The sequence below is a fragment of the Tupaia chinensis genome, unplaced genomic scaffold, assembly GCF_000334495.1.
Source record: "Tupaia chinensis unplaced genomic scaffold, TupChi_1.0 Scaffold000099_1, whole genome shotgun sequence".
Taxonomy (NCBI): Eukaryota; Metazoa; Chordata; class Mammalia; order Scandentia; family Tupaiidae; genus Tupaia; species Tupaia belangeri.
In genome coordinates, this window is record NW_006159563.1 from 5,153,408 (window position 1) to 5,168,850 (window position 15,443).

The following is a 15,443-nucleotide window of genomic DNA, read 5'->3' on the forward strand; positions in this document are numbered from 1 at the left end:
CGTGCCCAAGATCCCAAGAGGAGAATGGAGGAGAAGGGACTGCGGCATGGCCATACCCCCTAGGGGGTGATTTCTCGCTTTCTCTCTCTCTCTCTCTCTCTCTCTCTCTCTCTCTCTCTCGCTCTTTCTGGTGAGCGCATGCGCCCTATAGCAAAAACCTCTCAAAAAAAAAAAAAACTAATAATAAATAAATAAATAAATCTCTATAAGACTACTTGTTTAAGCTGCCTACTAAGACCTATTACTGGGGACCAGTGGGTGGCACGGTGGTTAAGGTGCTGGACACTCCCACATGGCCAACCGTGGTTCGATTCTCATTTTCGCTGTCTCTCTCTCTCTCTCTCTCTCTCTCTCTGTGTGTGTGTGTGTGTATGTGTGCATGAGTCACTCTCTGGTCAAGTTAAAATAGATAAAATGAATAAATAAAAGTAAATTAATAATTCTTTTTAAAAAAGGTCTATTATTTAAAAATTAATTGTAGTGGCTCAATAGCTGGCATGATAGTTAAAGGCACTGTACTCCCACATGACCAACTGGCAGCTTGCTTTCTGACTTTCTCTCTCTTTGTTTTTCTCTCTGGTCAAATTTTAAAATAATAATATTTTTTAAAAGTTAGGGACCAGCAGTTAGCATAATGGCTATGTCGCTAAACTCCCATGTAGCCAACCACGGTTCGAGTCCCAGACCCGGTGGCTTACACTCACACCGGGCGCGTGTGCGTGCGTGCCCAAGATCCCGAGAGGAGAGTGGAGGAGAAGGGACTGCGGCGTGGCCATCACCCCTGGGGGGTGATTTCTTGCTTTCTATCTTTCTGTCTCTCTCTGTCTTTCTGGCGAGTGCACACACCCTGTAGCAAAAAGTTCTCAAAAAAAAAAAAAAAGTTAAATTAAAAATTATTTTAAAAAATTAAACACTTCCTGGGGACCAGCAGTTAGCGTAATGGCTATGTCACTGAACTCCCACGTAGTCAACCGCAGTTCAAGTCCCAGACCCGGTGGCTTAAAACTCACGCCAGGTGCGTGTGCATGCGTGCCCAGGATCCCAAGAGGAGAACGGAGGAGAAGGGATTGCAGCGTGGCCATCCCCCCTGGAGGGTGATTTCTCACTTTCTGTCTCTCTGTCTCTCTCTCTCTGTCTGGCAAGTGCACGCACCCTATAGCAAAAACCTCTCCAAAAAAAATTAAAAATTAAAAGTTAAAAAAATAAAAATAAAACAAATTAAACACTTCCTCCAAAGGTAACTTACATTATACCTAAAATATTCCTAAAAGATATTATAACCTGTCCTCAAAGTAAAGCTCAAATTAAATTACTGAAAAATTATTGTTGTCTGAGGTCAACATTATAAAGACAATTAAAATTTAGGTTTGGAAATGTATCACTATATAATGGTTTGATATCTGCCATTATAAAAAGCTAAAAAAAAAGGCATTCAAATGTATGAGAAAATTGAAAAAGATCTTTAGTAAAAATGGTTAATATAAAATTTTACATGGTATTCTCAAGTGTTTTTCTAGCTGTTCCCATTAGCTGGATCTCCATGTAAAAGAAGGTGAAAAAAACACTTTACCTGGGAATTCTAAGACCTGATTACATACTATAATAGATGAAAAATGGTAACTTTTTTTCTGAAGTTTGTACACGACACAAACGCTAACTAGAGAGACAGACAGACAGACAGAAAGTGAGAAATCACTCCCCAGGGGCATGGCCATTCCACAATCCTTTCTCCATCCTCCCCTGGAGACTTTTGAGTTGTGCCCAGTGTGATCATCGCAAAGTAGACCATATGGGATCCAGTCTCCTTAACCTCCACATCACCTGCTGGCCTGACAACTGTTTGTATTATGTAAAAAACAGCTCTAGCCTAAAAGTAAATGCTATTTACAAAATAATTTGCAATGAGATTTCAAAGTAGCAGAATAAAATTGAATATACTAAGAAAATTTGCTTATACATTAGTTTACACATATTTTAATAAAAATTGGCAATTTCTTAGGTGCTCATTGCCTTAATATTTGTTAGTGATGTACACAAAGAGCTGGTACTAACTTACTGAGTAAAATAAAGTTTGATGTGTAACTAAAGATTAATTTCATTCTTCACATTTAATTCCCTTCCCTTTTGAACTAACCAATTCTAAAATAAAACAGAATCAGAAAAAAATGCCATTTAAAGCACCAAGTCACTTCTCTTTAGCATGTTAAATTTTTTTTGTGTGTGTAGACATAATGTAAAAACCTTCCAAATTTGTAAATAGGTTTAGAAGGCAGTTTTGATTACTGATTTTTTTCCCATGAAGTTCAATTGTTTTCAGGCACATTTAAAAAAAAAAAAAAAAAAAAAAGAACCTTTGGGCCAGCAAAGGGGATGACATGGTGGTTAGGGTGCTGGACTCCCACATGGCCAATGACAGTTCAAATAAAGTCCAAGAGCAGGCAGCTTGAAATTTATGCCAGGCACATGGGTACACATGCATATGTGCCGAAAAATTCCAGGAGGAGAATGGAAGAGAAGGGACTCCATGTGGCTATCCACCCGTGGCAGAGGGGGCGATGATTTCTCACTTTCCTTCTCACTGTCTCTCTCCTGTGAGCAAGTGCACTCTCCTATGGAAAAAACTGGGAGAAAAAAACAAGACACCTATACTTGATCAAGGAAGGACTGCCTAATAAAAAGAGCATGGGAGGAAGTAAAACTAACTTTCACTTATTTCTTTTGTGCTTAATTCTGGTTAGGCACTGTACAAAAATCTACATCTTGAAAGCTTTAAAATTGTTTTTTGACACATACTTCATTAAAAAGATAAAGCCCCACAGATATCTGTAAGATAACTCTCCCCAAACTGTTCTTCTAAAGATGCTAAGAGGCTCCATAATATTTACCCCTTTCCAAAATGATTACTAAGAAATAATTTATTACATAAGAAATTTTGAATAATTAATTCAATCCTCTCTTATTTTATAATCAGTACCAAAAAAACCTCAGCCTAGGGACCAACAAATGACATAATAGTTACATCACTGGACTCCCACATAGTTGACCCTCATTCAAGTCTGGGGCTCAGTGGCTTGAACCTCACACGGGGCGGGACCCATTTCTTCACTGGACTCCCACGTAGTCAACCATGGTTCAAGTCTAGACCCGTTACTTAAAACTCACAGTGGGCGCATGTGCATGCTCTCTCTGGTGAGTACATGCCCCCTAGAGCAAAAACATCTTTTCTTTCCTTAAAGAATTATTCCCTTAGGAGCCAGTATGTGGCACGGTGAGCCAGTATGTGGCATGGTGGTTGAAGGTACTGGATTCCCACATGGCGAACTGTGGTTCAAGTCCCAGACCTGGCGGCTTGCTGCTTTCTTACTTTCCCTTTCTCTCTCTCTGGCTAAATTAAAATAATAATAATAAACATAACAAGTGGAATTAAATAAATCTTTTTTTAAAAAAGGAATTATTTCCTTTATTTATCAGTAGTGTTATTTTCAATTTGACTAAAGCAAGATAGAGAGACAGAGACAAAGAGAGAGCAAGCAACCAAACTGCCAGGTCCACATTGTGAACCATGGTCAGTCATGTGGGAGTCCAGCACCCCTAACCACCATGCCACTTGCCAGTCCTGCAAAAACCTCTTTTAACTTCCTATAACATGTTTTATTTCCCTATCTAGATTGTGAGCGACTTAAAGAGTTCATATTATGATGTCTACTTATCAATATAAGCTATAACAACATGATTCCGGCATGTGAATGAAACTGGAGGATTAATGAGATGTACCTAAGTACAGTCTAATTACATGAGAAAGGTTTTAACTAAACCTGTTGTATTCTCTATGTTTATAAAAACTAGAATAAAATAAAAGTTAAATTTCATAAAGGTAACTCAAATTTATTTTAAAAATAATTATTTATTTTATTTATTAATTTTTTATTATCAATATTATTCTTTAATTTCGCCAGAGGGAAAGTGAGAAAGCAAGCCTCAGGTCTGGACTAGAACCATGGTTGGCCATGTGGGAGTCCAGAGCCTTAACTACCATGCCACCTCTGGCCCCAAGTAACTCAAATTTCTGACTGAGGGAGTTCTGTTTGTTAACATGGCAACTTACAAGACAAAAAAAATTTTAAACCAAGAAGAAATATTAAACTCAGAGGGTACCCATTTTCAAAATTCAATTCTTTAGGTTTACAACACACAAAATATGTAGATCCTTAAAGAAAACTTGTACTAACAAGATCTTTTCCTGGAGCTGGCCAATTCAATAATAAATCAGTGGTTTATTATTATTAATAATAAATTCATATATTATCAATGTTAAGTAAGCCCTCACACAACCCAACAAATACTGTTTTAAACCACCTCTGCTCTATCCAGTCAATCCGATTCCCTGCATCCAGTAAAAGTTATTTCAGTCCTTCTCCACTATTCTCCCCGACTTCACTCTCAACGGACAATCTTGCTTAGTGATGCAGAGAAAACAGGAAGAAGTCATTCAGCCATGAGAACTTTGTTAACTTCTCCCTCTCGTACCTACAAACCTCCCAGTATCTACACCTATCCTCTCCTTTCTCCAGTTTGAGAAAGCTTTCCTCTTACCCAAGGCCAATCATTCCACCTATACACAGGACACATTCCTTCTCTATCCACCTTTAGAAAACTATATTTATGGTTGTTACTTTTTTTCCTGAGTGGTCAACCTCCTTCCTCTCTAGTGAATTCTTCCCATCAACATTTACATTTGGCTAAAGTTTCTCTCACCTTAAAAAAAAAAAAAAAAAAACCTCTGTCTTAACCTCCCAACTTTAGCCTCTCCCACTCACAGTCGAATTTCCCAAACTAATCATATATTACTCCTAAGTTTCTATTTCTTTTTTCTATTGTTTCCTCAACCTGTTTCAGTCTTGGACACAGGTTCTCCTCATGAATTTTATCTATATTCTTGGCTTCAATCACCACCTGTATGCCGATAATTACAAGTACATTTCCAGTCAGTACATTTCTTCTGAATTCTAGATGTTTATGTATTCAACTATCAACTCTAAATATCCACTCCAATGTTTCAAAAAGCATTTTAAAGACAATATATCCAGAGAATTCATGCAGCAATCCCTATTAAATACACATAAATACTGTCCCACTTTCATTCTGTTCTGCCTTAGTGAATATACCACCGTGTATCTGGTTGTATAAGCCAGAAACTGGAGAGTGATCCTCACTCAGTATCTTTGCCTTTAATCCAGTGGTTCTCAACATTCACCCTTGATCCACTGGTTCTTTTCAACCAGGAGCAAATTTGCCCCAGACTTCCCCACTCAAAAAAAAAAAAAAAAAGACAACAGAGAAGAAGTCTTTTTGGCTGTCACAACCAGGGATTGGTAGCACCTAGTGAGCAAAACTTAGGAATGCTGCTAAACATCCTAGGATGCACAGTACAGCCCTTCCACACCAAGGACACCTTAATCTAATCCATCAGTAAGTTTTCTCAGTTCCACCTCCCAAATATAGCCTAAATCCATCCATTTCTCTTCATCTCAGCATCAGCATTTTCTAATCCAAGGTACATCTTTATCTTTCACCAGGAACATTGTGGTAATTTCCCCACAACCATGCTTGCACTACTTCGATCTGCTCTTCACAGTGTTGTCAAAATAATCTTTACCTTTTTCTCTACTTAAAAAAGACCCTGATTAGTGTGCTTCTGTTCTTAGGCTGAAGAACAAAATGACCTACAGGTCCTAACTTTATCATCCCCTCCCCACACCTTGAAACACTCTCTTTAACAAGCACTACCCATCTTGGCCTCCTTTCAGTTCTTTGCACCTTGTAAGTTCCTTTCTCCATTAGGACCTTCTGAGAGGCTATTTCCTCCCTCTAAGCATTTCCCCTACCCCATCATGCCACATAATTAACTCCTACTCATCCTTCAGGTCTCAGATCAAAAACTGTCTTCTAAGGGAGGCTTTCCCAGAAGCCTCAACTACTTTATCTCCACACTGTAATTTTCCTTCAAAACACAAATTTCTAAATAAAACTGTGATTTATATGACTATTTTTTAAGTGGCCCTCCCTCTCACTGTACTGTATGTAATAGGTAAAGAGACCAAATTACTGTATGTAATTGGCCAACACTGTATTTCCATACCTAGCACTCACAAATACTTGCTGAATACTAAAGAAACAGAAAATCTATTCTATTCCAGGAAGTTCAATGGTCACTTTCATTACAGGTATCTTTGGGATCCATATCTCTGGCCCCAACTTTGCTTCTCAACGTCAAACGTATTCCGTCAGTTCAGTTACTAGATATTTTTCTACAATACCAATAACTTACACGTGATTAGTAAATAGGAGAATGATGTCAAAATAGCATGGAAGTGGTTTCGTACACAATTTATATCAAGTTGAAATTGGAGAATTATAAGCTTTACAAAAAAAAAAAAAGCCCTTGGCAGGGCTCTCACACAGGAAGAAGCCCTTATAGAACTAAGACAACTAAAAATAAGCATTTGCATCCTGCTCAAGAAAGTACATCCCTAGCCTCACACAGCTTTATATTGTGCGTTTCCTTTCATCTCTACCTTAACAGCAGCCTCACTATTTTAAGCTCCATTTTAACTGCCTTGTCTCAGTAACTCAATGCTACTTTTATATTTTTAAATATCCCCTGCAACAACATTCTACCATGCTGAACTGCTTGCCTGCACTGTTCAAATTAACAGTTATTATTCTTGATAGTGTTCTGGCTGCAAAACTGTTCAAGTTTTGAATAGCCTACCATATCCTATTTTACTAAGCCCCTTATGCTTAGTGTGCAATTTGAAGAACAGAGGGTTATCAAGAGTACAAATGTTATATTTGCCCAGAGTTCCAAACACCTCTTGAGTATTTCCTCAACCAACGTAAACACCCAAAATCTAGGTTTCTTATCTCTGTTGGTGGCCAAGAATTAAGTCATTGGAGGCACACATTTCTCTCTCCCTCTCTTTCATATACTCAATCATTCCATATATTCTCTCAGTTTTCCTTACAAACCAACCTTCTCACTACCACCTGCCATAACTCAAAGCTCCAGCATTTGTCATCTGGATGAATTTAATAGGCTTCAAGATGATCATTCATTTTCCAGGCTCACATCATTCTACACCAAACTCTGCTAATATTTCAAGAACTACTTTCATAAAACTACAAATCTAATGTGCCATTTCTCTCTTCAAAGATCTTCAATGGCATTCTCCTGGACATTCAAGGCCTCAAACCACTATCTTTCATCTCACACTGAACCCTCACTTCGCTTTATGCTCTGCAGAGGTAAACCATGCAAACTACTGCACACATTACTGGCAAAGACAGACACTCAATATGTATTAGTTATTACTGCCACAGATTACCTGCTATTACAGTGAGTACTAAGAATGTCATCTCCCTATCCTTGATTTTAATTATTTGAGCTCCTTCTTTTTGTATTATTATTATTGTATTATTATTATTATTTGACAAGGGTCAAATCTTGGTTTTGCCACTTACTAGCTGAGACTTTGAGCAAGTTATTTAGCTTTCTGAGCCTCAATAAAATTAGGATAATATCCATGTTGTTGAACAATCATGGGGTTGTTCAAAGGACTAAATGACATAGCATATGTAGAATGCCTGGAAGACAAGAGATATCGATAAATGTTAGTTTTCTTAAGGTGTTCACTTAAAAAAATAAACACATAATTAATTGTTTCCCTTCCTTCTCCCACACCTAAGCAAAGAGAAGGGAGTCCTCAAAAAAGCTGATTTGACCATAAAACCTATCTGTATCCCTCTTAAACAAATGCATAATTTCAAAAACAAAAGATTTAAAATTTTTTTCTATGTAACTAAGCAAAGAAAGAGTTATTGATACAGAGCCATACATTACCAGATGATTTACACTGACTAATGTAAATTATAATATCAAATTTACTGAACCAAACATATGCCTAGTCCATATACAGAACTTGTATATACAGAACTAGTAGTTATTTATTCAGTCTTAAAGTTAATTACTACAAACAGATAAATACAAGCAAAAATATGGAGGATTTTCAGGATCGACACATAATAAATTCTATATAAAATGGGCCTACCAGCATATATGAGTACTAAAAATCCATATATACTGGGGCCAGCAAATGGTGTAGTGGTTACGTCACTAGACTCCCACATGGCCAACCGCAGTTAGAGTCCTAGACCTGGCAGCTTCAAAATCACACAGGGCGCATGTGCGTACATGTCCAGATCCCAGGAGGAAAATGGATTACAGTATGGCCATCGCCCGAGGGGTATTTTCTCACTTTTCCTCTCATTCTCTCTCTCTCTCTCTCTCTCTCTGGCAAGTGCATGCATCTAAACGCAAAAGCCACTCTAAAAAAAAATCCAATATACTAAAAATTCTTATAGATTTAAGAATTGGTCTGATTTGATTCATACTACAGGCTTTCACATTATAGCATTATAAGTGTTTATTTAAATGAGAAAACAAGGATTAGCCAGGGAATGAAGGGAAGAAGGAATGGTACTAAGACATTCCAAGTTAATCTTTCACATTTTACTTCTTTTTCCACACTCTGACTGGTTTTGCCTGATTGCTTTTCCTATTTCATGTTTAAAAAAAAAAAAAAGAATTATAGAAAAGAATAGTTCTTTCAATAAATTGGGCTAGGACAACAGGACCAATCGTAAAAAAATGAAATTAGCGTTATGGCTATGTCGCTGGACTCCCACATAGTCGACCGTGGTTCAAGTCCTGGACCCGGTGGCTTAAAACTCACGCCGGGTGTGTGTGGGTGCATGCCCAAGATCCCGAGAGGAGAACGGAGGAGAAGGGATTGCGGCGTGGCCATCCCCCCTGGGGGGTGATTTCTCGCTTTCTATCTCTCTGTCTCTCTCTGTCTGTCTGGCGAGCGCACGTGCCCTATACCAAAAACCTCTCCAAAAAAAAAAAAAAACTATGCATGAGTTTCATTTTTTTTAACAAAACAAACTTGTACTTTAATTCTGTTTTTCCACAAACCTTGGGAAGGCCCCTCATATACAAAAACTCTTGGGACCAGCAGGTGACGTGGTGGTTGAAGCGCGGGATACTCCCACATGGCTGAGCATGGTTTGAGTCCTGGACCTGGTAGCTTACTAACTTGCTTGCTCTCTCTCTCTCTCTCTCTCTCTGTGTGTGTGTGTGTGTGTGTGTATGTGTGTGTCTGGTCAAATTAAAATAAATGAATAAATAAAAAAAAAAAAAACATCTTACAAGTCAACGGTAAAAAAAAATTTAAAAAGAGCAAAATATGTGAAAAGATATTTCTCCAAAGATATGCAAATGTTCAGCAAGTAAACAAAAAATGCTCAACATCATTAGTCACTGGGGAAATACAAATCAAAATCATAAGGAGATACTATCTCATACCCACTAGAATGGCTAAAATCAAAAACACAAAATAATAAGTATCACAAGTGTTGGCAAGGAAGTGAAGAAACTGAAACAATGGGTCAGTCAGTGGCATGGTGCTTAAGGCGGCTGAACCCCACTTAGTAGAATACATACATAGGCTGAGTTCTAGACCCAATGGCTTGGGAAACACACCAGGCACATGTGCATGCTTTGCCCTCTTGAAAGGAGGGAGAAATGGAGGAGAAGGGATTGCACTGTGACCACAGTCCATGGGAGAATCTTCTAACTTTCTCTCTCTCTTCATCAAATGCAAACCCACTCTGGAATTTTTTTTTAAAAAAAGACATAAAACTACTAGAAGAAAACATACAGAGAATGCTTGGCAACACTGGTCTGAGGAAAGAGTTTTTGAATAAAATCTCAAAATCATAAGAAGCAAAAACAGAAAAACATAATTATAACAAACTAAAATCTTCTGTACCACAAAGGAATCAACAGAGTGAAGAGACAACATACAGAATTCGAGGAAATAACTGCAAACTACATCCAACAAGGATTAAAAACCAGAACGTACAAAGAACCCAAACAACTCATTAGCACAAAAACAAATAACCTGATTTTTAAAATGGGCAAATTACCTGAATAGAAACTTCTCAAAAGAGGACAAATGGCCAACAAAAATATTAAAAAAAAAAAAGTTCACCGTCACTAATCATGAGGAAAATGCAAATTAAAACCACAATAAGATATCACCTTACTCCATTCAACACAACTATCATCAAAAGAAAAAATAATCAATGCTAACAAAGATGCAGAGAACAAGGCACTCTTTTATATTGTTGGTGAGAATGTAATTATTACAGCCCTTAAGAAAAACTGTATGAAAATCTTTAAAAAAACTAAAAATAAAAAAAAACTGCCACATGATCCTCAAATCCACTAGACATAAACCCAAACAAAAGGAAGTCAGTATATCATAAAGATACATGCCCCCATGTTTACTACAGCACTATTTTTAATAGCCAAGATATAAAAACAACCTAAACTGATCAACAAATGAATAAAGAAAATGTTGAATATATATACAATCGAATGCTATTCAGCCATTAAAAAATAAAATCCTGTCATCTTAGACAACATCAGTAAGCTGGAGGACATTATGTTAAGTGAAATAAGTCAGGCACTGAAAGAGAAAAAAATACTGCATGCTCTTACTCATGGGCCGGGGGTGTCTTCAAAGTTTATGGATAATTCACATGTAAAAACTGTGCATGAGGAGCCAGCACATGGCATGGTGGTTACGAGACTGGACTTCCACATGGCAGACCATGATTCAAGTTCCAGACCAGGCAGCTTGAAAATCACATACGGCATGTGTGTGGTGTACCCAAACTCCTGAGAGGAGAACACCCAAACGCCACAGGTGAGAATCATCAAAAGACTGCTGCATGGAATTATTTTTTACAAATAATGTTTTTGAAAAATCTTTCTTGATCATACAATTCAAATGTATTACTTCGGTGATTCCTGGACTCTCTATTTTTATTATTCAAAAACTTCATGATAGGCCCAATCACGGTGTCATGCACTGCAAAGATACATGGGAGTCCTGGGTTCCCAGTCCAATCTAAAGGATTACAGTGACACAGTCCTGTAATCCCAGTGACTTGGCAAACTGAGGCAGGAGCATCACAAACTCAAGACTGAACTGGGCAATACAGCAAGACCCTATCTAAAAAGAACCACATGTGGTAGTGCATCCCTGTAGTCCCAGCAACCTAGAAGTCTGAGGCAAAAGGACTGCAATACAGCAAGACCCTTTCTAGAAAAACAAAAATTTAAATAAAAAAAAAGTTCATGATAAACACAAATCTCTCTAAAGAAAATTATTTTTAATACTTTGTTAAAATAATCACATGAAAACTAATTTTTTAAAATAAGAATAAGTAACAAGGGCACTCCCTGAACTCAGAAAGCAAATGTCTGAGGTTGTAATCCCAAATTTATTTTAAAAATCTGATCTCCTGATAGTTATAAAAAAGCAGGTAACAAAACTCAAAGTACTTATTTAGACAGAAAATTGGGCTGAATAGTACCTTAAACAACACAACGATATCAGATAAATACTATTTAGTCTAAAACACTGGATATTTCTGATTATTTTAATACATTATTTATATTAGATTCCCCAAAGGCAAAACTAAAATCTACATTATTATTACCTTATCTTTGGCCTCAGGCAGTGTGATTTCTCTAGGTTCTAAAAATGGTATTTCTCGAAAAGGTGGAACACATCTGACTATATCTGGTACATAGTGTGTATGAAACAATGGCGGCATTGAGTATCTTCGTTCACCTGATAAAGGCACTATCTGGTTAACTACAGTTGGCTCTTGGTGGGGTGAATGGAAACGTTGCCGTTTACCGTCAAGAGGAAGGTTTTTTTCATCGCTTAATCTCCTGAAAACAAGCAATATACCTTAGTGATAAAAGATATAACTTTCTGAAAACAAACAGGAAACAATTCAAAACATATGATTATCAAAACAGATGACAATTTTCAATAAGGCCACATTTTTAGCTCTAATGAGTCTTAAAAATATTCACTTTTAGCGTAAGTAATGCCTCTTAACACCTTGGGAAAAAGGAGTATTAATAATGCATATAGAAAAAACTAACCATACGTTGGGGTTCTAGCCTTCTGCATTTGAACCACCCTGTTTCATCTTGCCAGTGACAACTTTGTAGAAAAGTTTCTATTTATAGAATCACTAAGAACAAAAGACCCAAACTTTAGCATAAAAAGGATAAGACTGGGGCAGGCAGGTGGCGTGGCAGTTAAGGGTGCTTACTCCCACATGGATAACCATGGTTCAAGTCCCAGACCTAGCGACTTGCTTTCTCACTTTCTCTCCCTCTCTCATTCTGTCCCTCTCCAGTCAAATTAAGATAAATAAGTTAAATAAAATAATTCTTTTTTTAAAAAAAGGTAAGATTGGGACCAGCAGTTAGCATAATGGCTATGTGGCTGGACTCCCACATAGTTGACTGTGGTACACGTCCCGGACCCGGTGGCTTAAAACTCACGCCGGGCGCATGTGCATGTGTGCCCAAGATCCCAAGAGGAGAACGGAGGAGAAGGGATTGCGATATGGCCATCCCCCCTGGGGGGTGATTTCTTGCTTTCTGTCTCTCTGTCTCTCTCTGTCTGTCTGGCGAGCGTACGCGCCCTATAGCAAAAACCTCTCTGAAAAAAAAAAAAAAAAAATAGATTAAGTGAGCTGTGTACTATCTATAAAAAAGGGCTCTTTGGACACATGTTCTAGCTCATCAATAAGAAAGACCAAATTAAGAGATACTGCTTTAAAAAGCTACACAAACACTGGACGTTTTGAGGAAATTTGAAAATAAACCGCATTTCAGAATACAGTATTGTATGACTATCAAATTCTTGGGCATGATCAAGGTATTTTGGTTATGCAGGAAAATATCTTTGTTTCTAAGTAAAAGTAATTTAGAGGTCTATGTGTAGAATATCTTCTAATGAAAAAGTCAATTTTAGATTCAAATATATGTAAAATATTAATTAATGGAACTTATTTTCATTTATGATTCACAAATTGCCTATCAAGGCAATTTCTAAAAATAAAAATCTGAAGGAAAAAAAAAAATCAACACTTTTAGATTTGTTATATAAACTTACCCAAAGATAACTTTGAAGAACATACAGTGCTTTTAAACATAGGATCTAGAGGCACACTGCTAGATTTCGAATCTCAGCTATGCTACTTCTAACTGAATTATTTACTTAAGCTCTGTATGCTTCAGCTCCTCAACAGAAGAGGGATAACAGTATCTGCCTCATTAAGCACTGTGAGACTTAATCAAATCATTACTTATAAAGCCCTTAGAACAATATCTACTACATAGTGATTAATAATTTTTAGCTAATGTTATTTTTAACACACTTAAGAGTTATGCAACATTTATGTTTTTAAGTAGCAGCAGTATCTTACAAATATCAACAAATGTTATTTTAATAATCATCTCTCAATTTCTAGTATAATTATTTTGTGACACATGAATTTCTCTTAATTAAATAAGTTAAAATTAATTGGCTCCTGACTTGATTGTAGAAAGTTTTGTATGATATAGAAATTTTCACTATATTTATCATGAAAACTTACGTGTATATGGATTTAGATAAATCAAAAGAAAACCACATAGTATACTTTATTACAAAGAGGAAAAACACAAAGAAATGACAATATGACAGAACATCAAGAAGGTGTCTTCCAGACCAGCAGTTGGCGTAATGACTACGTCGCTGGATTCCCATACAGTCGACCCAGTTCAAGTCCCAGGCCCGGTGGCTTAAACTCACGCCAGGAGTGTGTGCACGTATGCGCGTGTGTTCGTGTGCCCAAGATGCCGAGAGGAGAATGAAGGAGAAGGGATTGCAGCATGCCCCTCCCCCCAGGGGGTGATTTCTCACTTTCTGTCTCTGTCTCTGTCTCTCTCTCTCTTTCTGGCAACGCATGCACCCTATAGCAAAAACCTCCCCCCAAAAATTAATTAATTAATTAATTTTAAATAAAGAAGGTATCTTCCACAAGCCAAGGAGGCCTCTGAAGAAATCAGCTCTGTTGACACTTGGACCTTGGACTCACAGTCTCTAGAATTATGAGAAAATTCATTTTCATTGTTTAAGTCACCCAGTCTGTTGGTACTTTATTGTGGCAATCCTAGCACATAAATACAAAAGGTCATCTGACTTAGTAAATAACATTAATTAAAATGTTATCTAAAGAAATGTAGATTATTCCATCCAAAACTTATGATAATGACAGGAATAAACAAAAGAATCTTTGAAACTTTTTAAATTTTTAAAATAATTTTACTGTAAGGCATATGTGCTTGCCAGAGAGACAGCAAGAGAGAGGGAAGGTGAGAAAGCACCCCCTCAGAGGGATAGCCACATCACAATCCTCTCTCCTTCATTCTCCTCTAGGGATTCTGGGCACACACATAAATGCACCTGGCATTTCCCAAACTGCCAGATATGGGACTCAAACCACACAGTCAGCCACGTGGGATCCAGTCATCCCAACCACCATGCCACTAGCTAGCCCATTGTGAAAATTTTTAAAAACATCAATTTTTAAAATTCCATGACCAATCTGATTCACAGAGGCCCAAAAACAAAATTTAAGACAGAATGCCCATACAGTTTCAATAAAAGATATACTGTTTACATTTCTCAGAAATGCAAATATTTCTTTTAAAATAATTAAGCGAGAAGTACTTACTTCCTTCCTCGAAATAATGGGGAAGTTGAGGTCTGTATTGGACTGACATTTCCATATGTCAGCTGCTGTAATGACACAGCTCTAGACAAGCTACCAAAAACAAAGAAAGAACAGTAGTAACATATATTTTTTTCTTAAAAAACAAAAAACAATTTCAGAAAAACTAAACACTGAACAAAAGAAAATAAGAACTAATGACATTTTCTCTTCCTTCAAACATTTCATACAAAAATAGTTTATGTCAAATAGAAAAAGAAATGTATCAATGATATGGGCCAGAATATCAGCATACTTACTCTGCATTCTGAAAGTTGAACTGCGCATCTATAAGCTGCTGGTGTGAATAAAGAGTTGGTGACAGAGCGAAGAAGTTATTATGTTGTTGATGGGTTGGAGTGAAGGGCGGGCGACCCAAAATTGAGTTTGGGAACATGCTCTTGTTCACTGAAAGTGAACATGTATTCGTCTACCTAGAATAATTTAAAAAGACAATACTATATGATTACAGCTCAAGGATACTGAACTCTTTGATACCTATTATCTGCTATTTAAAACAATTAGCTACTAAATTATAAATTTCATTTGAAAAGTTATTCTTAAAAGTTTAAGTAGGTTGGGAACCAGCAGTTAGCGTAATGGCTATGTCGCTGGACTCCCACGTAGTCGACCGCGGTTCGTGTCCCGGACCTGGTGGCTTAAAACTCACGCGGGGCGCGTGTGCGTGC

The 15,443-nt window shown here is 37.2% G+C and overlaps 1 protein-coding gene across 4 annotated transcripts in view; it reads right to left on the reverse strand.

Annotated features, from left to right (window-relative positions):
- TENT2 (terminal nucleotidyltransferase 2) overlaps positions 1 to 15,443 on the reverse strand; it is a 76,976-nt gene that overhangs the window by 52,078 nt on the left and 9,455 nt on the right. For all 4 annotated transcript variants that reach the window (XR_003548566.1, XM_014585930.2, XM_006143520.3 and 1 more), the window contains 3 exons: positions 15,015 to 15,188; positions 14,719 to 14,808; positions 11,632 to 11,869 (listed from right to left, as the gene is read on the reverse strand). Coding sequence is in view for 3 of the 4 variants with exons in the window: in XM_014585930.2 (XP_014441416.1) it covers positions 11,632 to 11,869; positions 14,719 to 14,808; positions 15,015 to 15,151 (465 nt within the window). In the remaining variant the exon portion in view is untranslated. The remainder of the gene's footprint in view (positions 1 to 11,631; positions 11,870 to 14,718; positions 14,809 to 15,014; positions 15,189 to 15,443) is intronic.